This window comes from Diadema antillarum, unplaced genomic scaffold, assembly GCF_040938485.1.
Source record: "Diadema antillarum isolate AM-2024a unplaced genomic scaffold, OU_Dant_1.0 seq00000106_RagTag, whole genome shotgun sequence".
Lineage (NCBI taxonomy): Eukaryota > Metazoa > Echinodermata > Echinoidea > Diadematoida > Diadematidae > Diadema > Diadema antillarum.
The window spans coordinates 203154-230689 of NW_027271192.1; the positions used below are offsets into that span (position 1 = coordinate 203154).

The following is a 27536-nucleotide window of genomic DNA, read 5'->3' on the forward strand; positions in this document are numbered from 1 at the left end:
AATCTGATGAGGAGATTTCAAAGAATAAAATGCATGATTACTGCAGCTTATTGTCTCAGCTACAACATACTAAAGTTTCAGAGGAAATGAAGCAAAATCAGCTGAGATAGAGGTGCTTAAACGTTGTCGAGTCAATGCATGGTTTTAAAAAAAATCACCTCCCATAGACATAACACGTAAACTTGTCCGATTTTGTGTCTTTACTTTTATCACAATTTAAAGTATGATGACGTCATCAAACTAGAAAACATCGATATGGATTTGAAAGACAGTTGTTTAACGTATAATATATTAATCGTACGTTGTCAGTTTGCTATTGACATGACGGTCAATCACATGAAAATGAGGCAGCTATTAGTACCTGTATGAAATTATTATAGGCATGGTTATCAAATTCCCTTAAAATTTCCTTATTATTGCTTTATTTTTACACACAGTTAAGCTATCTCTTTAAACTCGTCACAGTTTAATGAGAATCATGAACATCATACATTAGTACCATATTCAGTTCCATAGCTGATCGCGTTTGCTAATTAATTAAGATTTATTGTCTAGAATGTGCCATATGGCCAACCTGTATACACACGTGGACACACAAACACAATGCTAAATGTATGTATCAAACCTCTGTAACACAACTTTGAACTAACTGTAGAAAGTATCGCTGCACTTATCATACATACTTTTTATCATTATCTGAAACTCCACAAAAACCACTAATTGACAAATAATCATCAATACAGAAGACTGACTTAAAGGGACTGTACAGTACTGGTTGAGGTAGGGATTCATGTTTTGAACATTCCTAAGTGAGATAATGAAAAGCCTCTTATGAAATATGAAAGAGCATGTAATTTTAAGAAGGGTTCAACGTTTATTTGATGAAAATTGGTTTTAGAATGGCTGAGATATCAAAAAAAAGTGCTAATAATAAAAGGCGACATGCCCCAACTTTATTAGGATCTCTTTGTTTCACCTTGTTTTTGGATATCTCAGCCATTTCAAAACCGATTTTCATCGAATAAACTTTTGATACTCCTTAGAACTGCATGCTCTTTGACATCTCATAGAGTGGTTTCTGAATATCTTGCAAAATGTTAAAAGCTAAATCTACACCTCGACCAGAACTGTACATATCCTTTAAAGGAACAATTCAAATACCTTTTTTTACAATGTATAGCTTCTTACATGTATAAAATCAGCACAAAGTAACCACGACTACATTGTGTTACTGAATTGATATGAACAAATATCATTTTGTTACAATATGCCATGATCAGCTTGAAAAGCTCAGCCTGCAATATTTTGCAGCAGTCGAAGCAATGCAGTCTCCAACGATAAACAAAGGGATACTGTGTGAGTGTGTGCGTATAGGTGTGTTTACATGCGAACGTGACTTCTACATGGACGAAGGTGTAGTACTCCATTGAAGAAAAAAAGTAAAAAAAAATTATTATTTTCTTTCGTGCTCTTGTGAGGTTCGAACCCGTACGTGTGCAACCTCACGTTTCTGTGACGACACCTCTAACCACTCGGCCATACGTCTCGACGAGAAAATTAGAGGAACGTAAACTTATGTACGTGAAAGATGAATCAGGAATCGTTTCGTCCGCATTCCATTCTCATTTTCAGTTTTAAATTGCAAAATTGTCAACCTGATGAGGAGATTTCAAAGAATAAAATGCATGATTACTGCAGCTTATTGTCACAGCTACAACATACTTAATTTTCAGAGGAAATGAAGCAAAATCATCTGAGATAAAGGTGCTTAAACGTTGTCAAGTCAATGTATGGTTTTTAAAAAAATCACCTCCCATAGACATAACACGTAAACTTGTCCGATTTTGCGTCTTTACCTTTAATCACAATTTAAAGTATGATGACGTCATCAAATTTCAAAACCATGACATGGACTTGAAAGGCAAATGTTCAAAGTAAAACATATCTGAATTTGGGGTGATATTAAGCTTAAACAATAGAGATACGAGTAAATGAATGTCAGAAACAGTACCTCAAAAAAATTAATTCCACTTTTTTGATTTCAGATGATGATATGATGACGTCACGAGTTTTCCTGGCAATATTGGTACTTGAAACGTTATTTCCAATTCATATGCTTTTGTAATATGCAATAGAAATACAGGGTCAATGGACGATTTAAAGAGCTATGGCGACATAAACAAAAACATGTTTTTTCACTATATTTGCAGAAAGACGCGCGCGCGGAATTTCAACTTTGACGCCAGTGCATTCCTTTGTTATAGGTCAAAATCGATCGGAAATCAATGGATATTGTTACTCAAAGTATCAGAAATCCAAATCAGTCAAAAAAATTGCATTTTCATGTTGGTTACGCCCTCTGCGCGCGAAATTGCGCGGACGGACGCGCACGCGAGAAAATGTTTGAAACGCTTAGAATTGTCTGAAACTTCGAGATTTCCCGTTGGGAAGTCGTTTTGAGCCTTTTAAAATTTTGACGCGCGCAAACGCGCGCGTAATGATGACCTTGGTAACTAGCGTTAAAACGTAAGATAGAGCCTGACCTGAACTTTATGTTCACCGAAAATGATACAGAAATGATATCTAGTTATGAAGTTATGATCGATCATGTAACAAGGTCCGAAAATCACAAAATGGCACCTAGATGACGTCATAGATATGTTACTGTCATGAAAACCTTATTGTGGCTAGATATTGTTATGAGACATGTTGACTGAAAATGTTATGTTATTCCGTAATGTCATTGTTGAGATATTGACGACACAAAATGTGGCAGAAAGAAAGAAGAATAAAAAAAAAGAGAAATTTTGACAATCACAATAGGTGATACGCTGATAGCGTATCACCTAATTATGATTGTAATTTCTCAACTGGTGTGAAAATGGCCAAAGGCATTTTTACTGTTGATAGATATGATATGGAAGGATTTTTGCATTGCATTACTTGTGTTTCCACTGGACAACTGAAAAGTGAACTCATTGACCGCTCAGTGGCAGGAGAGTGATAGGCACACTACATCCTTCATGGCTGTCACATGAAACTAATGCCACAGAAAATTGTTCAGAGCCATTAGCCAGCACCAAGATGCATACTAATCTGCCTTGAAAACATCTCTAAAGGCACCCACCTTTCAATACAACACTAGGTTACTCACACACTAAAGATGTGGCCACAAAACACACCACAAGTGCATCACGGGCCCAGAGATACTGGTCATGTTTGAATATTGATGAAGTCAGACAATGTTAAAGGGATAGTACAGTTTTGGTTGAGACCTAATTTCAGGTTTCTAACATTTTTTGGTGAGATAATGAGAAACCTCTTATGAAATATGAAAGAGCATGTAATTCTATGAGGAATTCAACGTTTATTTGATGAAAATTGGTTTTGAAATGGCTGAAATATCCAAAAAAGAGCTATTCTAATAAAGTGTGGGACCCACACTTTATTACGATCGCTTTGTTTTGCTTTGTTTTTGGATGTTTCATTCATTCCACACCCGATTTTCATCAAATAAACTTTGAATTCCTCTTAAAATGGTATGCTCTGTACTATATCATAAGTGTTTTCTTGGTATCTCGCAAAAAGTTAAACGCCCAATTCTCATCTCCACCAAAACTGTACTATCCCTTTAAAAGTCAAAAGGTCTGTGAACTCATTGAAAAACACTATACTCACAAATTGTGATATGCAGACAAGATATTGCCTGGTGTTTGCTGTGATAGCTTCTCTGAGATAAGCATCTGTGATATAATGATTATTCATGTGATCCTTACAGATGGTGCTTGCCGCAACATCCACCTGGCAGCAAGCCTAGTATTTTGCAGCACCTACATTAATAGAAAAATAATACATTCAATAAAAATGAACAAAATGGATGTTTTCCCCATGTGTTAATTGACAGACCATTCTTGTCACCTGGTCCCTGCAAATTTCCTCTCTGCTTGAACATGATTGATGAATTCCATAAATTGCTACGCCAAACGAGGTTATGCATTCAGTTGGTTTGAAAACCAGTGAAGTGCTTAACCAGCTGATAAAAAAAAGAAAGAAAAAGAAAAGTGATATGAAGTAATGTGTACATGAGCTAACTCTGAGCTTGCTTACTAAAGCCCCCGTTCCACTTTCACGATCTGGACCCCGATCTGTCCTGATCTAGCAGATCGGGAGAGAGCGGCAAAAGCGTACGGGGATCGGAAGCATCGTGGCAGCAGCGTGTGGAGGTCGGGGTTGGAGTTGGCATTTTTTGAAATTTTGAACTTGTTCAAAATTTCTTCCCGATCTCCCCGATCAAAATTGACCTATTTTTAATCGTACGGCAAGCGGGGAGAGCGTAGTGACAGTGTAAACGCAGCGGGGAGAGCGTAGTGACAACGTAAACGCAGCGGGACGAGCGTAACAAGGTCTTTTTGAGCGTAGTAACATCGGCACAAGAACGGGAAGAAAACTTACACAAAAATGTCTGCCAGAAGAAGATCAAGGAGATTGAGAGGCAGAACTGTTGAGGAGGAGGAGGGCATTGTTGCTACACCTGTCAGGGCAGAACATGAAGAAGAAGGAGCTCAAATTTTCGAAGAAGGAGAACTGATGAAGAAAAAGAAGAAAAGAAAGCAGCAAAGCAGCTACCCAAAAGGCGAAGAAAGAGAGACTGCATGTGATGCTTAAAGAGGAGGAAGAGGACATAGCAGAATTTTGAAGAATATGAAATCATCTACAAGTGGAGGATGACGGACTATAAAAGCAAGGACATCAAGAAAAAGCCTTGGAAAATCAGCACGTCTTTGTTTATAACAATGCGTTGCTGCAAAAGAACCGTTAGTTGAGGAGCCTCTTCGAGGTCCACAGTATATTTCTTCGTCGGGTCTTCATGCTAATAAGTTGACTGACTGCAGATCGACAGTCGAATCGGGGTACATCGGGCACTTTTCAGCTCTCTGAATGGGGTGACAGCGAGATAAGATCGTATATATCGTTCAGAGCGTAGATACAGGGTGCATCGATTGGATAACATCGGCAACATCGCACTGACAGCATAGCTACATCGTTCTAAAGCGTAGCTGCAGCGGCAGAGTTCGTAATGCCTCATTCCCGATTATCGTAGTAAGAGCGTAGCAAGCATGTGGTAGTCGTAACTGCAGCGTACTTCGAGCGTTATTACATCGTACTGTGTCCAGATCGGCTCAGGTTCTACCCGATCCTTCCCGATCTGAGAAAATTGTCAAATCGTAGCGAGAACGGCAAAGTGGAACAGGGGCTTAACGCTCAGATATGTTTGTGGTCATTTGTGACATTTGAAACTGGTGTAGATAATGCTAATATGAAAAGAACAAAACAAGCAACCTCTTTAGGGCTTTTTAACACCAGTGGCCCTTTTCAGGACATGAGTTAAGAGATCAAAGAGCACAAATTGTATGAAATCAAAGTGTAAGGAAGACAAAAAGCAGTGTTAATCACACATTTTATGCTAACAGTAAATACTGACAAATCAAATTTGCTTTGTGGTTTGAAATGCTTTAGATGTAAACATATGTTATACTAGTATAGAAAGGGCAGTACAAAAGGTTGCTATGGTCACTCACCCATATTTTATCTTGCTTGGTCATAACAAAGTCACCTTGAAAGTAGAGTGTACTTGTACTTAGTCCATATTTATTTTACCTGGACTTTGGTTGCTCATGCGTTTTAGTAACACTTCTTTGATCTTTTTTTTTTCTTTCTTTTACTTGGTTCTTCCAGTAATAGTATGGCCTAAATTCTGTATTCCGTAATTCCCCCAGTCTGATTTATCTCAGGACCTGCAGCTGTATACAAGCTTGCTTTTACCATGGAGCTACTAACAGAGATGGAGTAACCATGGAACTACTAACAGCTCCATGCTTTTACGCAGGCCCCATCATATTTCTCGCATCATGACCAAAGCTCAAGTTTAATGTATACAGACCTTTGTGTTAATATTGAGACAAACTGTTGTACCTCTTGGTGAACTTTTATCTAAGTTTTTGTCTTGTACATTATTTTGTATTGTATAATTATTTTCTTTCTGTGCTATTTATAAGAAATATTTAAAAGAAATTGAAATTGAAATTGTAAAAACACAATTGTGAACTTGCCAACTCATAGATTCAACTAATAGGACATTTTTATGGAGATTTGTGGCCATGAAAGATATTAACTTGCCAGCTCCTTTCTCGAACCAATGATGATTCTTTAAGTCTTTAAACCCTAATGGCCATTGTAGGACCTGAGTGAGAAATCTTCCCCTTATAATATCATATTTTAACAATCCAGTGTAGCTAATTCTCAGGTAATGCAAAGAATGAAAATGGAAATGATGATATTGGTTTTTAACATATACTGCACAGACAAACAAATTTTCATGAAAAGGACAATTAAGCGAGATAAAAAATATGTTAAGCACACATCTTTTACTATAATTTTGTCTTGGATGCAAATATGTGGATGTAAACAAATGTTATCGGCGCTGTATGAAGGACAGTGCAGAAGGTCACTGTGGTATAGAAAGGTCACTGGTGTAGAAAGGTCACTGAGGTATAGAAAGGTTACTGCTGGACAAGGATGTCATTTCTGCTGTTTGACCCTTTACACCACTCATAGATATATTTGACAACTAGTGTACGAGCTGAAATTTTCACATACAGATATTTTCGCGACTTGCCACTTGGAGGACATTTTTGCGTGTTGTTAATTTCACGGTTATGAGGGTCTAACTGAACTTGGTTATTCACGCGTTATTTTCGCGGTTCAAAGGCGATTCGCGAAAATAAAACCACTGCGAAAATTTCAGCTCATACAGTATCATGTCAAGACTTCTTATGGACTCCAGGGTGCAAAGGACAATATCTGTGTAATCTTTTGCTGGATTGATGCTCTGTAACAGTAAATCACCTGATGCAATTGATGTAACATAGAGTAAAGTATCACTGGCTCCTGAATGCACCCAGTCATAGTACACAGAATTTATGTACTTCATAAATTCTGTAAACAGCATCAATTATTTCCTTGTTTTCTGTTCACAGAAATCGTAGCAATGCTGTGGATGTTTATCAGCATATGTTCACAAAGGAAAAACAGAATTAAAAAAACAAGTCTCTCCAAACACAGCATTCTCCTTTGAATATTTAGGGTTAATTTCATTTGAAAAAAATTACTCTCTCTCTCTCTCTCTCTCTCTCTCTATATATATATATATATATATATATATGTATATATATATATATATATATATGTATATATATATATATATATATATATGTATATATATACATGTGTGTATATATACATTATGTGTATGTCCATATCCTATGTTTGTCTGTACAGTTTACTGTGCCTGTGTAGAAATAATTATCTCCCTGCTTTTTTTTTTTTTTGGTTTTATTTGTTTATACATTTTCATTGATTCAGATGGTACATATATTGTGATCCAGTTCAATGAAGAAGACGATCACGAGTGTGTCCTGCCTGTAGAGTGGTTAAAGCAGCATAGCTACTCGCCTGAGGACATTGAGCGCAATGCCAGGCTGAGAGATGTCAAGTACTTGGGCGTGAGTCACATCTCAAAGTCTCCCAGATTCCAAATGCTTCAGCTGAGGGATTACAAAATAGTGTTTTCCATCACTCTAGTTTCTAAGCTAACCGACATGTAGTTCTGTGGATTATTGTAGTGTTTAGGTTTCCACCAGTTATTAGAAAACAAAACAGAACAAAAGAGGAAAAGACAAATGTTCCATAATACATGCCTTCCATGTTTTCCATGAAGTTTAGATTAGGACTTTATCTTAAAGAAGCAATTATCAGTTCAGCAGTCATTGAAGATGGTCCACATGAAAAAGAGATTTTTTATGCCTCCGCCACGAAGTGGTGCCAGAGGCATGATTATGTTTTCGGGTTGTCTGTCCGTCCGTCTGTCCGTACATCCGTCTGTCCGTACGTACGTCCGTCCGCTTTCGTTTACGCGATAACTTGAGTAATATTGACTGGAATTTTACCAAACTTGGTCCAAGTATAAAGTGTGATGGGACGATTACTTGATTAGATTTTGGGTGAAATCGGCCAAAGGTCAAGGTCAAATCATGAAATTGTATCTGTTTACGCAATAACTCAAGACTGGATCAAGCAAATTTCACCAAACTTTGTCCGAGGATGATGTATGGTGGGACAATTACTTGATTGATTTTTTAGTGAGATTTTTTAGGACAGAGGTCAAAGGTCGAAGATCAGGGTCAAATCCTGAAATTTATCTGTTTACGTGATAACTCAAACTGGATGAAGCAGCTTTCACCAAACTTGGTCCAAGGACGATGTATGATGGGGTAATTAGTTGAGTAGATTTTAGTGACATTGGCAAGAGGTCAAAGATCAAAAGGTCAAGGTCAAATGCTAAAAATGTTGCTATTTCCCCCATATCCATGCAATACCCGAAGGTATTTTCTTGAAACTTAGTGTAGACATGTACTACTGCATATTTCTCCAGAGTTTCATGTCATAATAAGTTCAAAGGTCAAAAGGTCAGGTTAGGTGAAAATGTTACAATTTCACTTTTCTCGTGGAATTTAGGGGTCATGGGTCAATAGTCAGGGTCAAAGGTCAAGGTCAACTTTTCAAAATTTTACTATTTCCCTTATTTACTAGTATATGCAATGCTTGCATTATTATTTTTAAAACTTTATATATATGTATTACCTAATGGAGATTCTCTTGGAAATTTCCTGCCAGAAGGTCGAAGGTAAAAGGTTAGGGGTCAAGGCCAGGTTTAAATGAAAGAAAAAAATATTTTATACTGTAATTACACTCTTTCTTCATACCTTGAAAATTACTCAATGCATAAACTTATAAAAGGGTCAGTTAGAAGTCAAGTAAAAATCCTCAATTCCCCAAATACATGTACCTGCACTCTTAGACAATTATAGCAAATTTTTTTACCTAGTTCAAGGAAAGTGAACATTCAAGATATTTCTGACAAACCTGTCATTTCAATGCTTTGCCAGTTATGTGAAACTGTCATCACACATTGTGAAGACATTGCACTATACACCTATTGGGCGAATCATGCATTATGGCGGAGGCATCAGTCGCCATAGCGACATTTCTAGTTTAGTGTTTGCAGTGCTTTGTTGTTCCAATACCATGTTAATGTCATTCAAAGAATGCATTCTTTTTCCCCTGTCTGATTCCATGTCAGTACCATTGAAAGTAGGGAGAACAAGTTAAGATTTATAATATCAGCAATCGACAAAGTATGCCTGTATTTCAATAGTATACAAAGAATGCCCTACATGAGCAAAAAGATGTGGCAGCAACAAGCAAAAGAATCATCTATACCAAATTAGTGCATGGTCTCTTACTCTCCCATTCTAAGGAGTTTATGACAGAACATTTACATAAGCATCTGGTAAAAACAAGAAAAAGAATCATCTATACCAAATTATTGCGTGGTCTCTTATTCTACCATGCTAAGAAGTTTGTGACTTTCACTTTTGAACAATACATGTACTTCCATCTTTGCCCAATGCAGCGTAGTATTGGCTCCTTCGATTGGGAAGACATCAATGAGTCCGAGGATTGCTTCTTTGAGTAAGTGAAAGTGGTGAAATATAACCGTGTGTTACAAAACCAACAAAAACTCGCACTCACTGATTTTGTGTGGGGACTCAAAATAGGTGAAACTAGTCATTCTTTAGTTTCTCATATTTTCTGAAAGAGCGCTTCTACATTATTGTAAAGGTCGGGATCATAAAATGAACGGGAAAAAGTGTTTTTAGCAGTTTTTCTAGAACACTTTTCTTGTAGAATAGTGTAACTAGGTGTGTCTTAGAGTCCCCTATTTTTCTTCTTTAAAAAAACTCTCTACATACTCTTCGCTTTCAACTCTTGTAACTTTTGAAAGGGTGATGCTACTGCTTTGAAAGTTTTTATTAGTCATGGATAGAATGTGATAAGAGAGCATGGTCAATTTTAGCTTAATCTGATAATCCCTTCATTGTTGTTGCTGTGATATTTTACATCCTGTTTTTTTGTCCCATTCAGGGCACAGAGCACGGCTTGTATACTTGTATACTTGTATACTAAGTATACTTCAGAGCCTCTTTTCCTAGCACATACATTTGCAGAATTTGTGCATTCTTTCTAATATTTAGATAGGTTAGAAGAGTCCATTTGAATTGAGTTATATATAATTTTAAATCTGCTCTTAGCTAAACATCCATGTCTGGTAACTTTTTCTTGGGTATTGTGTTGCATGGTCACAAATGTCCAAACTCTTCCCTCATTGGTAGAGGACCATTTCTTGATATGTGTGTGTGTGTGTGTGTGTGTGTGTGTGAGAAATAACACATGATGCCAAGACTACTATATATGCCATTTATTTAGCAAGTCTAATTTTTATCGAGCCCACCGGAGGTGTGGGAGACTAAGGGATCGCCTGCGGCGTCTGTCCGTCTGTCGTCCGTCCGTCCGTTGTCTGTCCGTAATGCTACAAAAACTTGAATAACTCTCTACTGACGATATCAATTTCAATCAAACTTGGAGGGAAGAGTGGTAATACAAAGTTGCACATTTTATCAAACATGAAGGGCACCTCAAGGTCAAAGTTCACAGGCAGAGGTCAATGAACTTTAGGGCCCAACGTTAAGTTTTTAGGGCGCATTTTGTTTATGGCTCGTAACTTTTGATGTATCTGTCTGTTTGTGACCAAACTTAGATGGTAGATGTCCCTTGGGAAGTTGAAGGTTACCACAAGGTCAAAGGTCACAGACAGGGGTCAACAAACTTTTAGGGCCCAATGTTAAGTTTTTATGGCGCGTTTTGATTATGGCTCGTAACTTTTGATCCCTTTGTCTGTTTGTGACCAAACTTGGATGGTAGATGTCCCTTGGGGAGGTGAAGGTCATAACAAGGTCAAAAGTCACATACAGGGGTCAACAAACTTTTAGGGCCCCAATGTTAAGTTTTTATGGTGCGTTTTGATTATGGCTCATAACTTTTGATCCCTTTGTCCGTTTGTGACCAAACTTTGACGGTAGATGTCCCTTGGGGAATTAAAGGTCATGACAAGGTCAAAGGTCACAGAAAGGGGTCAACAAAATTTTAGGGCCCATTAAGTTTTTATGGCGCATTTCGATTATGGCTCAGAACTTTTGATCCCTTTGTCTGTTTGTGACCAAACTTGGATGGTAAATGTCCCTTGGGGAGTTGAAGGTCACCACAAGGTCAAAGGTCATAGGCGGGTCAATGAACTTCTGGGAGTTTGAAAAATATTAATTTCTTGTACGCGAATGGGCGAGACACAATTTGACACTTGCCTTGTTTGCAGATTGGGACTTCCCGACAATTTCGCAAGTGGTTAAATTCGTGATTGTGGAGTACAGTATTGAACAGAGGAATTTATGCGTGCACGTCACATTCATGTCGGGATGAGAGTTTATATTTTCGCATGTTTTTCAATTCTCGAATAGCACCGGACTTGTGAAATTCACGAAAATAAGCCTCGCAGAATATTTGGCATATACAGTAGGCGTACCGTAACCCTTTGTGTGCTTGAAAGCCAGTTGGCCCAGAAAGAGTTACTCCACTAGACCTATAAAAGCCAATGAATCGTGCAACAGTTTTGATGGACAGTGTATTGAAGGTTCCATGATATTTGCTCCTGCTACAATTCCTCCCATGAAATATCTGCACACTGAACGAAACATGACCTCTACCCACAAACATAACCCTAACCCTAATCCTACATTCCTCGCAGAAAACAAGACCAGAGCAATTGTCGCTGGACCAAATGTCATGTCACCATATTAGCATCACCTGACATTTGTGGTATGAGGGTTGCAATAACTTGACCACCTATATCAGTGGCAAGATGTTTTATGTTTTTGTTTTTGTTTTTGTTTTTTACCCTTTGAACATCTCTGTTGGTCTTGTAACAGGAGTAGAATGATTGCTTTGTTTGGCCATGTTTTACATTTTGTGTGACATTTCTCTTTGGTAAAAAAAAAAGTAGTCATGGCAATCTCACCCGCGTCCTGGGGACCGTTTCATGAAAGTTGTCAGTCTCTGACAATCACCATGGTAACAGTCAGTGACCAGAGCTTCTCAGCCAATCAGATTTTGCTGAAATTGTCAGAGACTCACAACTTGTCAGCGCTGACTAAATTGATGAAACAACCCCCTGTATTGTATACCAGAGTTGTCTTAGATGCTTTCTCCTGTATGAAAGTACCGTATCTTTAAAATGGGCTGTGAGTGCTCGAACAGATGTCAAAACAAATTCTGTGGTTTATACAACCAGTAGCTCTTGAAGCTACTCTAACAAAATTTGTCATGTGTTCATCTTGAGGTGCAGCAAGACACAGGTTATTGTTGGGTTGTTGGTTTTTTTTTGGGGGGGGGGTGAGATGGGGAGGGGGAAGTAGTAGAAATTGCATTGCTATGTTAACGATGTAATATGTCAAAAGATAAGTGGAAACTTTATGAGTAACTACTTCCATAGACCAGTGCCCTCATTGCTCCTACAAAGCAGTGATACAGCTTGTTTGCAAACCAATACAGGTATATCCTTAATCAATATGCACAAGTTGAACTAACAAAAGCGATTACTTTGTCAAATTTGTTTACAGATGGCTGGATTATCTAAATGCTTATGGTGTGGCCATTGTGAAGAAAGTGCCTTTGTCCCCTGATGCAGTCACAAAGGTATGTGTTTGTGGCATGGAAATTCTTTCTCTCTCGATTTTTAAAATTTTTTTAAAGACCCCCCCCCCCCCCCACACACACACACACACACACAAACACCTTTATATGCTACTAGCTAGGTTGAGTTCCTATAAAACAATTATTCAGTGGTAGAACTTGTCATTGGCAAACATTGGCACTACTTTTATTGTTGAGGGAAAACTTTCGAAAGAATGGTCAATAAATGTCATAATTCAATACAGCATGCATTCTTTCAGACTTGCCCTAGTATACCAAAATATTTGTGAGGATTGAACATATGCTAGTTGATTTGATTTGATTAATTAATATCTGTAATGTCTTGTAATTATTATACTTTAAGCCACTTGCTCTGATTGGCCCAATTGTTGGATGAAATATCATTTCCCAGAATTGAATCAGAATATGATCATCAAATTGTATCATTCATGAAAGGGAAAAAACAATAGTTAAGCAAACTGCATTTCCTGTTTAAGAAAAAAAAAGCAGCTATGAAAATAAAATACAATTTGTGTGTCATTGGTTGGTGTGCAGCTATTGGAGAATCCAAACACATGGTCCTCATCGACCATTGTTCAAGATTTTAATGAAGTTTATTAGCAGATCAAGGTTAAAGCCTCCTGTCAGTTCCACACAGTCACTTTGGACTAGAATGTCTGAGACCGTGTTTACAGAAAGTGAAAAGGCCGGGTTCGGCCGCGGCCGAGCCCGGCCTTCATTTCACTGGAAACGCGCAAAAGGCCAAATGCGGTACCAAAATCGGCAGCGCATTTGGCCAAGCTCTGGAGGTAGTCTCGGCCAAGGCCGAGCCCGGCCTTTTCTCACTGTAAACGCAAACTGGGCCAAATGTGGTACCAAATTGTAACCGGCGCGCTCCCAACAATAGTCGTTTGTTTACAAGCAGAGCGCCACTACGACAAAATGTTGAAAGGTTTGAATTAAAAGCCCGGGCCGAGCTCTCCACTGTAAACAGACAGAATTGCGTGGCCAAGTACCGCAATTGAGGCCGGGCTCAGCCCAACCCTGCACTGTAAACGGGGTCTACTAGTCTCTTGATGTCCAACACAAAAATAGTGGAAAGTCTTGTGCAAGAAACCTCAAAACAGACCAGTTACACACGTGGAAAAGAAAAGAACAACAAAACAAATTTGAAGAGGAAATTGTGAAAGAATGAAGGGAATTTCTTTTTTCATGGTAAAACCAATGAGTATTCAATCATATTTACAGAGAGTAAAAGTGAAAAAAAAAAATCTCTGTAAAAAAACTGTTTCGTCTCAAAGGACATGTCAGATTCGATCTACAGCTTATATACAGCCTCTTGCGATTATTCAGTGACTACACTAGTGAATCAATACATTATCAGGGTTCATACAGGTCATGGAAAACCTGGAAAGTCATGGAATTTAGCCTAGTCTTTTTCCAGGCCTTGAAAGTCATGAAAAACTGATATTTCCATCAAAAGGTCATGGAAAGTCATGGAATTGCGAAAATTATAGAAGTTTATCTGTTGTTTGTGTGATATGTGTATGTATTCCTTTTCCTTTGCTTTGATTTGAGATCAAATTTTCAGTTTAATGTGTTAAAAAAAGAATTGTGTGAAAGTCATGGAAAGGTCATGGAATTCTGGCTAAAATGGTCATGGAAAGTCATGGAATTTAATTCATGAGAAAGAGTATGAACCCTGATTCTATGCATGATTGCAAAATGTTTAATGAAAATATTCTCATGATGAAATTTGCATGTACGCTTGTATCTGTTCTCCTCCTGTAGGTCGGGGGTCTTATTGGACCAATCACTGAGACTCTGTATGGTGGGGTAAGTTTCAATGAAATAGCACACAATTTATACCACATCAAACTGTGTAGCTCCTCCTTGCAACCTATTGTTGTTATTCTTGTTGCTGTTATTATAATCATTTGTATCATTATTGTTGTTATCATTTTTATTGTTATTACTATTATTTTCATTATTTTTATCATTACTATCATTGTCATCATCATCATCTCTATCATCACAAGATATATCTTGGAGATCAATATCACATCAGGCTCCATCCTTGAACTTTAGACTTCTAACAACTTTTCTGAGGATTCTTGCCGTTCCTAGCAATGCTGCTTTTTAGAGCGCTTGCAGTCAGTTATTAAGAGTGCTCCAACTAGGGGAGGGGTCACATTCACTCTTTAATCCCATAGGCAGCAATGATCTCTGTCCAGGTCTTGGTACTTTATATATTTTCCTTCTCCTTCTCGGCTACTGTGCTGTCTCCTGGTACCACGACATCGACGATCGTGCACATTTGTTGAGCCCTTTCTACGATGATGATATCCAGACGCATATGCTGGATGATGTTGTCAGTTTGGACATCGAAATCCCACAGGATTTTAACTTGGTCATTTTTAGAAACTTTCTGTGGTTCGTGCCTATACCATTTGCTCTCACATGGAATTTCATGTTGTCTTTTGTACTCTTTTTGTGCCTCTTTACTACAGTCACATACAGGTACAATATGTTGCACTGTCTCATCTCTTTCTCGGTGTATCCTGCATGCGGCATGAACATCTCTCTTCTGTACCATGGCTTTTAGAGCATTCATTGACAGTGCTTGTTGTTGGGCAGTGATGATCAGTCCTTTCGTCTCCTTCAGTTCTCCTTTCTTCAGTCATAACCTTATGTCATTACTGCTGATGTTCTCTGTGTCTCTGCAGAACTGCCTGTGTAGCTGCTTTTCTCTCTACTTTGCAGATCTTTCTGCCCGTTTCTAGGTCTTGAAAGTAAGTGGATCAATGGTATTAACATCTTTCCACATTCCACTTGCTTGGCTTGAAGGAGTTTTTCCTCACTGCTGTGTATGTAATCATTGAGGCTGATTTGCTCCATCTCCACGCAATCTTGATGCTCTCACGAGCCATCGGCCTCCTTCTTTCCTTGACAGGTACAACCTGTCGACATCAGCGCTCCTTTGGTGTGTTTTGTAGATTGAAAACAATTTCGATCCATAGCAGCCAGTTCCACCTTCGTCCATTCCACCACTCCTCCTGTGTATCTCAAGACTGCTACCGCCCAGGTGTTTAGAGCTGTGATCACATGCCCGCCAGTTAGGTGTAATTTTAGTACTCTTTTCACTCGTGAGAGGTACTCCCTTGTAACAGACTCTTTGATAGCATTGTTCAAGACATCATCAGATTCCATCACACCCAGGTATTTGTAATTCTCTCCTTCTTCCAACCTCTGTAACTTTCTTCCATCAAGAAGTGATATTCCTGCATTCTTCACTTGTCTCCCTCTCTTCATAACCAGGGTAGCACACTTATTGCTGCTGAAGTCCATTTGGATGTCTTTCCTGACGAGACGGACCATTTGAAATAGTGTGTCGTACTACTTCTCGTCTTTGGAAAAACAGCTTCAGATCGCCCATGAACAGCAGGTGATTGAGAGAGCCATGATTTCCTCCGAGGTCGTAACTGGTCGAGACATTTTGTAGCATGACAAAGAGAAGAGGTTGCAGTGAATTCCCTTGAAATATTCCTCATATTCTCACCTGACCAAGATCCTTGCCAGTCGACAGGGTTGTGCACCATGTCTTCATAGACTTTGTCAGCAAAGCTTGGATGTTATCTGCAAGTCCAAACATCTGCAAGCAATCGTCAATCCCTGAGTGAGGCTCCATATCATTTGCCTTTTCGTAGTCGATCCAGGATACACACAGGTTGGTCCTCCTTCTCTTGGAATTTTTCATCACCATTTTGTCAATCAGTAGTTGGTCTCTAGTTCCTCTGCACCGTCACCTCCCACCGTTTATTTTCAAGAGGGAACAAGTCCTTCCCTTCAATGAAGCTATAGATCTCATTCGCTATGATGCCAGTCATTAACTTCCATATCATGTCCAAATAAGTTATGGGTCTGTAATTGGAGGCAACATTGCCTTTGGATTTGTCTTTCATGACAAGTGTCGTCCTGCCTGTGGTCATCCAGTGGGAAACCTCTCCTCTCTCCAGGGCAATCTGTACTTGTTTTGCTATTTTCTCAACCAGAATCCACTATTGTTATTATTATCATAATTATTATCACCATCATTATTATTATTATTATTATTACTATTACTATTGTTATTATTATTATTACTATTATTATTTTTATTATTATTATTATCATTATTATTATTATTATTATTATTATTATTATTATTATTATTATTATGATTATTATGATGATGATTGTTATTATTGTCATTATTATTATTATCATTATTATTATCATTATTGTTGGTAGGAGTAGTAATACCTTTCTCTCTCAAAACAGAATCAACACATTGCTGCGCTACAACTGCATTTTCGCAAATGCATTATGACATGGCTCAATATAACAACGATCCTTTGCCAAAACAAACACCTATGAAAGGGAAGAAATGTGTAGGCCTTGGGTCCAAAAGGCTAAATTCAAAGCTGTTGACAGCAGCCAAGTAGCTCAGCATAAATTCAACAAAACTTGTTCAAAGTATGCATATTTGTGTGAAGTAAATGTAAAGGTGCCATACATCATGAAGTGAATTAGTTTGAAAAGGTTATGCATTAGCTGAATATTGCATGAGAAATAATAATCAAGATACTCTACGCTTTTCATGATATACTGTCATGTTGAAACACATTTCCATTTGTATCCCTACCCAATTTGGCATAATAATGATTTTTTTTTAAACAGAATCCCATATACCCAGTATTAAAATTAAAGTATCCATACCATATTGTACACTGTATGTGATTACAACAATGTGAGCAGTACTACAACTCCTACCCCATAAAATTTAACAAATGAAATGTCAATATCCTCAACTGAGATATGATTTTGAATTCGTTTTGAGCAACTAAATCCTGAGACTACGTGTTATTCTCATTTGACACCTTATTGAAACGCTATTCATGTATCTGTAACATTCTTGCCAGTTTTATCATTCCCATAACATTTGGGTCAGCACCCACAAACTTTACCTTCCATAAGAAAGAAGGTTCGAATGGGCATAACAATTTGTCAGTCCTACAGGAAGGCCATAGTCGCATAGGAGTGATGGAGGGGGGGGGGGAGAATTATGTAATATCTATTTACAGTTACCAGTTGACAGTTGCCTTCCAAACAGTGCTAATCTGTGTAAAAAACACAGTGAAAGTTGAACTATTTGTTAAGTTTTATAATATTTCCCTGAGATTATCTTCAGTCATCTATATGTTTCTCATTTCACTTTTTTATTCTCCTATGGGTCAGTAAAAAAAAATAACTATAGAGAGTGAGTTTCAGCGATATCAATAAAATGTGAGTAAACATGTCATCTTTGGAGCTTGATCATACTGGCATAAGTTATGCATTTATCTGAGAATGTCTCATCACCTTTTGCTGTCTGTCTGTCTGTCTCTTGTCTGACTGTATGTGTGTACTAGAGCTTTTCTGTGAAGGCTGATCCCCAGCCCATCAATGCTGCGTACACCTCTGTGGGCCTTGACCTCCACCTAGACCTGGCCTACTATGAGTCCCCACCGGGTTTGCAGCTGCTCCATTGCTTGCAGTAAGAAATTCACTTACAGTTGAACCTCTATTATCCGTCCTCCCTTTATCCGGATCTCTCTATTATACGGACGCACTCGCCGTGATTTTTAAAAAATAATTACGGGAGGAAAGGGGGATTCCCAACTCCTTGAGAACTCCTACCCAAACACACATGAATTACATATTACTTCCAATATGATTAACATACATTACATCAAATTTCCTTCCAAATTGCTTACCTTCAGACATTTCAACATCCCCAAACATCCCCAAATGTAACAATGAAAAGGTTGCAGTATACACATTACTACATGTGGTACTACAATGGGCTACATCAGTACATGTGTATGTATATGTACATTTTTAAAGCATTGAGTCTCCCGTATCCGGCCAAATCCCTTATCCAGATGAACCCCGGTCCCGACTTGTCCGAATACGAGAGGTTCAACTGTACTTCGCTCTCCTGAAGCCACTTAACCCTAAAACAGCTGGGATGGGGGGGTTGATTCAACCCCCCCCCCCTCGACATTTTCCACGACCATTACGCTGCATGAGATTTTTTGACCAAGCTGCTCGCTGACTTTCGCAAAAATTGGACATACCATTGCGATGCTACATGACCTTTTATACATATGCTTGTCAGACAAAAAAAAGGCTCAAAAATGTGATTTTGTGTAAATAGAGTTTTCTCACCTTTTTCAAAAAGATGTTATTACTTTAACTTTCAATGGCTGAAATCAATTGATTTTTGCATAATTATGCGTAGAATAGGTTCTGTAATAAATTTTGTGGAAAAAAAATGAAAAAAAACCCAGAAAGTTAAAAAACAAAGAAATACATCAAAATTTCATAAAACAATAGAATACATAAGAATTTTTTTTTTTCAAATACATTGTTAGGAATGCTTCAAAGAATAACATCACCAAAAATAGGATGCTATTAGTTTTATTTTCTGAATTAGAGCAAAATTTATGATTTCACACATATTAATTAATATAAAATATAAACAATGAAAATTTTGATTTTTTCTTTTAAGCTTGGTAGATTAAACCACAGGTAATGTATATGCGAATTTTCATGGTGATTGCGCAATCGACAGCTGAGATCTCGAGGGGGGGGGGGGGGTTGAATCTACCCTCCCCTGGCTACAGAACAGCCCAAAAAGCCCAGCCTGGTTAGGGTCAAGGGACATGTCCACCTTCGTAGACATGTGGATTGAGTGAATGCAGAAATACGGACAATCCGTTCAAAAGTTATAAATTTTTGAAGTTTCTGCTCAGTCACTGCTGGATGAGAAGACGACTACCAGATTGTGATGTCACATGCCTAGAACGATATAAAGAAACTATGAAGAAAATTTTTTCATGTTTCTTGCGTAATAGAAGAACACTTGACTTGCCTCTTTCAGAAGGCAGGGGGAATAATGTTATCCTTAACATACGTCAGTGACAGGTCTAGGAAATGTGAACTTCTTTCAAAAAATAAAATTTTGTGAAATTCTCGTTATATCTTCCTTATATCGTTCTATGCATGTGACATCACACACACTTAAGTAGTCTTCTCATCCAGCAGTGACTGCGCAGATACTTTAAAAATCTGTAACTTTTGAATGCATTGTCCGATTTTCCCCAAACTTTCACTGATGTGTTCTACTAATATTGCTGCATTCACTCAATCCACATGTCTATGAAGGTGGACTTGTCCTTTAAAGACTTCGTAGGGTGGGGATAACCATGGGAATGGAAAGGCTGGTCCGGCTCGGATATATTCAAGAATCCCCGTAGTGAAATGTGTACAGCTTTCTCACTGATCTGTATGTAAGCACACACAGCCAAAGAATCTCAACTGGAGTCGACCGTTTCTGATGAGCATACGCTTCAATGTCCACATTCGCTTTTTTTAACCACTACTATTTGTGGTTTTGAATGTACTCCAGTGGGCAGCAAATGAATTGGGCCACCTTTGAATCCCACCACTACTGGGTTTTTATTTTGCTAAAACATGCATTTAGACACCTGTCCGAGTACAAGGACTAATCATCAACAGGTTAAAGATAAAACATAATTTCCTTGCACCTGAAAAAACTTGTCAATCTTTGCTCAAAAATGGACACATGCATAAGAAATGTGTAAGATATGCTGTGACATTAAACATGTTTTCAGTTGGGCTATGATGAAAGTGAGAAATATCCGTTAAAAAGGTACGGCAACAGTATCGCAATCAGAGAACATATCTGATCGTGGTTACTGCATACATTGTAGTATTTTATGATTGACCACAAATAGGGTCTTAAAATAGTATCCATCAATCTTTTCGACAAGAATGAATCACATGCAGATTGTTGGGACATACTACTGCTAAGGCACTATCGATCATCACATAATATTAAATGGGTTAGTCAAATACCGGTTAGTGATTGGTTAAACACAGTCACGTGATGGAGGCACATTGGTTATGTTCACCCATGGGCAGAACATTTTTGTAATGTTCTCCCATGGGAAAACATTTTCACGTAACAAATGACAAACGATTCCAAACGATTGAACGATCATAGTTTTCACGCAATCGATAGGATAAATTTGACTGAACCATATAAAATAACAGATGATGATTTTTGTTGTTGGGAACATGTACCAAACGTTCCATCCTCAGGGTTTGAAATGCTATTTCGGGAGGCTATAAGTCCCTCGACTTCGTCTCGGGACTTATAACCTCCCTCAAAAGCATTTCAAACCCTTTGGGTGGAACATTCGGTATGTTCCCTCCCTTGCCAGTCATCTATATAATGTTCTACCTACCCACTCACTACGTAACGGGAACGGTGCTTATTAGGAATGAAAGTCGGGTGCTTTGATTCAAATTATTTATAACTTTTGATCACAAAATACTCCAAAGCTACTCATCCTGGCAAATCGCGTCAGCCAGATAAGTTTCTGGGGAGACCATTTTGATATATTGCAAACAAATTCCAAATGGTGGAAGGTGAATATTTAGCCCTTCTGAGAACCATGTTTTACCTTTAGGTTATTGTTGAATCACTCTTGTTATTATACCCCCGCCAAACGAAGTTTGAAGGGGGTATATAGGAATCAGCGGACGGTCGGGCGGTCGGTCGGGCGGTCGGGCGGTCGGTCCGTTGCAAATCTTGCGTCGCGAACTACTTCCTCAGTTTTCAACCGATTCCCATAAAACTTGGCACAGATGTGTGCCTTGGGTTGTAGATGTGCAAGACGTATTTTTTGACAGTATCCAAAAGTAAGTTGCCATGGTAACGGCATATTATGGGCAAAAATGGGTACAAATCTTGCGTCGCCAACTCCTCCCACAGTTTTTGATCAATTTTTATGAAATTAGGTACAGATGTTCATCTGAATATGTTAATGTGCAAGACACATATTTCCGCAGTGGCAAAAAGTGCGTTGCCATGGTAACAGCATGTTATTGGTAAAATATAGGTCAAAATGCTTCATGGCAAAACTGCTTCATCAGTGTTCTTCCAATTCTCATGGAATTTATATTGAATGTTTGTCTTAGGATATAGGTCAGCATGACACATTTCTTGACAGTGACAAAAAGTATGTTGCCATGGTAACAGCTCACATATTATGAGCCAAAATGATGGAAAATTTTGTGTTGCAAACTACTTCCTCAGTTTTTGCCCAATTTCCATGAAACTTGGTACAGATGTGTGCCTTTGGTTGTAGATGTGCAAGACGCATTTTTTGACAGTACCCGAAAGTACGTTGCCATGGTAACGGCATATTGATGGCAGAAGATCAAGGAAAGATCTTGCGGATTTAACTACTTCCTCAGTTTTTTGACCAAAGCTTATGAAATGTGGCACACACCTTGATCTTGGTGGGAAGATGTGGAAGACATATTTTTCGGATGTGTCGGAAGCTGCGTTGCCATGGTAATGGCATATAAATGGCAGAAGATCAAGGAAAGATCTTGCGGATTGAACTACTTCCTCTGTATTCGACTGAAGCTCATGAAATGTGGCACACACATTGGTCTTGGTGGGAAGATGTGCAAGACATATTTTTTGGACGTGTCGGAAGCTGCGCTGCCATGGTAACGGCATATTAATGGCGGAAGATCAAGGAAAGATCTTGTGGATTGAACTACTTCCTCAGTTTTTGACAAAAGCTTATGAAATGTGGCACACACAATAGTCTTGGTGGGAAGATGTGCAAGACATATTTTTCGGACGTGTCGGAAGCTGCGTTGCCATGGTAACGGCATTTAGATGGCAGAAGATCAAGGAAAGATCATTCCTTGGGTAAGACTGTCGTCACGGGGCGGGGGTATTAATCACCTTCAGTGATATTTCTAGTTCTTTGTATTTTTTTCTTGTGTGCTATTTTTGTAAACTGCATATCTAGATTCCTCTCTTGTGGCCTTTTTTTTTAGATTAAAAAAAAAAATCATGTTGCCTTTGTGTATGACATTTCTTCTTTTATGTTGTTTTTAACTTTAAATCTTCGATTTAATTGACAATCATACAGCAGCTTGCATGGTTCTGTCACTTACATTGGTTGTGCCAACTTGATATTCTAAATGTGTACTGGTGTTGCATCTTTCTGTTTTGATTTTGTTTTGCCGATTTTGTTTTTGCTTTTAGTTTGTTTTTTTTTGTGGAAAAAACAACAACATTAAATTGTGAGTGAAGAACATCCTTATTTCATGTAGCATTGATTTTTAATTTTGACCAGGTTTGATGACGTTGTGACAGGGGGAGACAGCATCTTTCAAGATAGCTTTTACATCGCAGAGGAATTCCAGAAACGCTACCCAGAGCTCTTTGAGGTGCTGACCAGAGTACCTGCCACTTTCAAGAAGTTTCACTTTGAGAGGTGAGCTGGTTACCATGGTGAATTTAGCTTCTCAAAGATGGCATAAAATACTATTTGCAGATATAGATCGAGGGGGGGGGGGGGGGGACAGAACTAGTTACATAAGGAGTGGAGCACATACAGAAACAAAAGTAGATCAATCCCACCTGTCGGATTTTACTTTGTTTGGTTTCTAAGGAGGTCACAATCAAATTTTTGTCTGCATAAACTTCCTGTTAAGTGGAAGTCTCTTCTTAAAGCTTTACCAGTCAACCCAAACGTTCTCAAGACTGAGGTTAATTCACTTCCATTCAAGTTCATTTCTTTACTTGGTTGCATAATGAAAACTTTGTTCAGGTATTGCCAGCGATTGAAAAGAGAAGGTAGAAAAGGTGTGAAGTGACATTGTATGACCATTGCACCAAAAGCAACAGTATGAGATTACCCAAGTTGGCCTAAATATACACAACATGCTTGATTTTGATTACTGGCAGAAGTGAGAGGTAAGAAGAAAGATCTAAGACTAAGAATATCAGAAATTGGTAAAAACTAGAACACTGACTGCTAATGTTCAAGTCAAATTTCTGATATTATTACTTCTGCCTTTACAAGTGACAAAGCTCCTAAACTATAGAATCTTTAAAAATCATCTTCTTTAGAACCAGAAGTGATAAGCAAAGTTTGTGTTACAAGTAAGTATATTGGTGACTGCAGTATCAAGTCTGTTCATGGCAGTTCTTGTTGTAGTTGTTGTTGTTTTTGTGGGTTTTTTTTTTTGGGGGGGGGGGGGGATGGGAGACCAAATTAGGGTCTAATTTGCACATTTTCTTTTTCTTGAAAACATTTAAAATCTGTCACCAAACTTGGCAGGCATTATCACTATAGAGTTAACGATTAATACAAGGACCCCAGCAACCCCTATTAGAGAATCTATTTAAAAAAGAGTCTTGTTTAAAACTAGAAATATTCTGATTTAATACATTAGTTAATGCACTTTCCATGTTATTTGTGGTAGATCCAGTGATCAGGCGGGCCACTTTTCAGGGCACTTTTTACATTTTGAGCTTTCCCTTTTTTTTAAAGCTACATAATACAATTTTGTAAATACACTGCACTTGGAAGGTATTTTAACCGATGTGATAGAATATACAAATGGACATCATATACCCCACTAGAGGCCCTCAAAGCTGCCCCACCCCCAAGTTTGATATGTTATCAGGTAATGCCATATATTTAGCGAGTCTAAATCTTCGCGAATCGCTACTTCCCGACGATTTCACTAGTGGTTAAATTCGCGATCGTAGAGTACTATACTGAAAGGACATGTACATGTACAATTGTATATGTGTGAGTCACATTCATATCGGGTTCAAAGTCATTACTTTCGCGAATAGCACCTGATTCGCAAAATACGCGAAAATAAAAACCTCGCAAAATATTCGTCGTATACAGTAATAGTCTGCAAGAATGCGTGCAAGATGAACTTGTGGTTCTCTGGTGAGGGCCAGACCCCCTGGGTCTCTTGTTTCTGGTTTGCACCAGTCCATTGTTCATGTCTCATCCAAAAGGTTGTCTTTAAAAAAAAATAGACAAATAAATAAGTTCCTTCCTCTCCCCCATATTCCAATATGAGTGGCTTCACCTTCTGATGGAAACATGTATATGTAAATATACATATATTTCTTTTATTTCAGCAAACTGCTTTAAAAATTACATGAAAGTTTATCCATGATCTGGATCTTGCCTGAAGAATTCACGTAGTTAATTCATTGAAACTCATGTTTGTAACTCTCTCTGAGCAAAAAAAAAGAAAAGAAAAAAAGAGGTTGTTAATTTCAGAATTGATAAATCTCTCTCATGAAAGTTGATCCTTCTCCTTTCCTCATCATGTTTTGTTGTCCCCCCAATGACCAAGGTTTTGTAAGTCATTTGACTGCTATGGGAAGGTCACATACTGTTTGTTGTTCTTTATCTGTAAGTTACTGCTTTCCTGCCTTGCTGGATCAACAGATTTAAAAAAGGAAGGACATTCTCACATGCATCATTTGTCTACCTAGTCTAATATAGCCCTTTTTATACTTTTTATGCTGATTTATATACTGACCCAGGACTATCGTTGGTCCCGTACCAATTTTTTCAGCTTTTTACACTCACCAATAAATCCCGTACTAAGCTCTTGTCCTGGGCTAAGGAGAAAACTGACCTTTTTACACTCATATTTCTTAGCCCCGTATTTTCCACATGAATATTCATGATTACGCTGTGCACTGTACAAGTACACGGACGCACCGGCAGCACTTAATTACCTTGTTTCTGATTGGTCAGTGGGGGGTCGGACTTTGTCTCCGTCGCTTAGCCCCGGATTATTTTTTTCTTCTGTTTACACTCGCTTGCTTGGCACCGCAATTGCGTTGCTAACCCTGCTATTTTGCAGGGCTAGATAGTACGGGACTATCGGTTGGGCTAGCTCACTTTCGCAAAAACAAGTGTAAACAGAAAGTGGGCTAAGGAAAGTCCGGTACCAACGGTGGTGCTAAGGCCCCCCTCTTAGCCCCACCGTTGGTACGGAACTAAGCAAAAATTTGCATGTGTAAAAACCCCTTAGGTGTCAACTCAGCTCTGGTTGCAACACCTTTAAAGGAGACCTCCGGATGATTTTCAGACTTTTACATTTGAACACCGATAATCGGTTATACTGAGTACAGAGTTACAGAATTTTTAGTGATTGGGAGAGGAATAAGAATGCTTTTAAAATCTGTAACAAATCACAAAGAGCAAGGATGATTACATGGCAGATTCACCTTAAGAATGCATGAGTGTGGGTTCAAGGAAGCAAAACAAAAGAAGAACACATACATGAATTCTACCCAGGTGAACTTATTAAGCAAGCAGTATATTGTAGTGGAATTACGCTGCTACATTTCTGAAAAATGTGAGCCTCCTATGTCATTGTCATCATCTTTGTTCAGAGTAATTTGTTTCGGGTATTTTTTACAGTATTGGTTTATCTGCTCAAGGACCACAATAAATTCCACACATCTATATATGGAGCTGCTGATTTAATAACAACAAATCATCTGGACTTCCCCTTTTGTGACTGTTAACAGCTGGATAAAATCTGCAGTGCCTGCTATGCCAAGTATATCTAAACTCAGGTTGCAATACTTTTGATACTGTAAATGGATGTAATAAAGCTGTTGCAGTGCTCACTATGCTAAGTATGTCTAAAACTCTGGTTGCAATACTTCAATATTGTAAACAGCTGTAATAAAGTTGTTGCACTGCTCCCTGTGGTAAATACAAGTATGTCTCAACTCGGGTTGCAACACCTTTAATACTGTAAGCAGCCATAATAAAGTCTATGCCAAGCTTGAAAGAAGGACGTCTTCAATTCTGTATTTTTTTTTCTTTTCTTACCACAGAGCAAATCCAGCTGCTTACATCTATCAGAGGCCCCACATAAACGTGAACAGAAATAATCAGGTTAGTGAGCCGTAAGTTAATAATCCCAGTGACGCAAGGCCCCATCATTTTGAAAGCAATGCTGCTATAGAGTGCGTGGCCCAATACTGTGAAATCATTTTTGCACTTTAATGATGAAGCCCATGATTTAAATTTATCATGGGTTATAGAAAGGTAAGTTGAATTGAATTGAATTGAAATTGAATTGACGTAACTCAAGCCCGTGTTCAAAGTAACTTTAGTAAACAGATTGAAATGAAATGAACGAAAATAGGTTAGGCAAGTAAAAATGAAAAATATGGAAATGTATGTGTACTTGCCCTATTGATTGAAAAAAAAAAATCCCAAAAGCAAGCCAGTTATGTGTATAATTTGTTGAAATTAAAAAGCCAGTTTTATCTGAAAAAGCGAAGCTCGCACGACCACTAGCAAGTCCAGGAAACAGGAAACATACCAAATGTTGTATGAGTAAGGAGACAGTGCATGAGTCTTGATGGCCCAAAATAGCAGCATTTGGTAGCAGGCAGCTATCTTGATGTCTGTGCAGCTAGTGACAGAACAGACTGAAAATGTGTACTGGATATTGAGATATTACGGCAATGCAAGTGTGTGCGAACATGTTGTGTATGCAGGGCAATCACTTTCAATTCAAAGTTTATTTCATTTTTCGACAAAACATATAAGTTACACTTCTTTTGACAACAGAGAATAAGGTAAACAGAACCTTATGTATCGAAAAGAATGTAAAACAATTGAGGAGGACCTTATAGTAATTATACATTATAGTAAAACAAAACAGAAGTGACCGAAATAAAGTACATGTATAACTTTGCTTTTAAAGTGCGAAAAATGGAGAGACCCACTAAAAAGACAGAGCTTGTAGAATGTGGGCCCCTCTTGGATAATAACATCAATGGAAAGATCGAAGCATCATAAATACAAAAGGAGAGAAAAAAAAAGAGAAAGAAGTCTGGAAGGCCA

General features: G+C 38.2%; 1 protein-coding gene across 1 annotated transcript in view; it reads left to right on the top strand.

Annotated features, from left to right (window-relative positions):
- The first annotated feature begins 6485 nt into the window (after window positions 1-6485).
- LOC139726961 (2-(trimethylamino)ethylphosphonate dioxygenase-like) overlaps window positions 6486-27536 on the top strand; it is a 69141-nt gene continuing 48090 nt past the window's right edge. Inside the window, exons 1-8 of the mRNA XM_071637949.1 lie at window positions 6486-6513; window positions 7423-7562; window positions 9533-9591; window positions 12630-12705; window positions 14494-14538; window positions 18153-18277; window positions 22974-23114; window positions 26516-26576. Coding sequence (XP_071494050.1) covers window positions 6486-6513; window positions 7423-7562; window positions 9533-9591; window positions 12630-12705; window positions 14494-14538; window positions 18153-18277; window positions 22974-23114; window positions 26516-26576 — 675 coding nt within the window. The remainder of the gene's footprint in view (window positions 6514-7422; window positions 7563-9532; window positions 9592-12629; window positions 12706-14493; window positions 14539-18152; window positions 18278-22973; window positions 23115-26515; window positions 26577-27536) is intronic.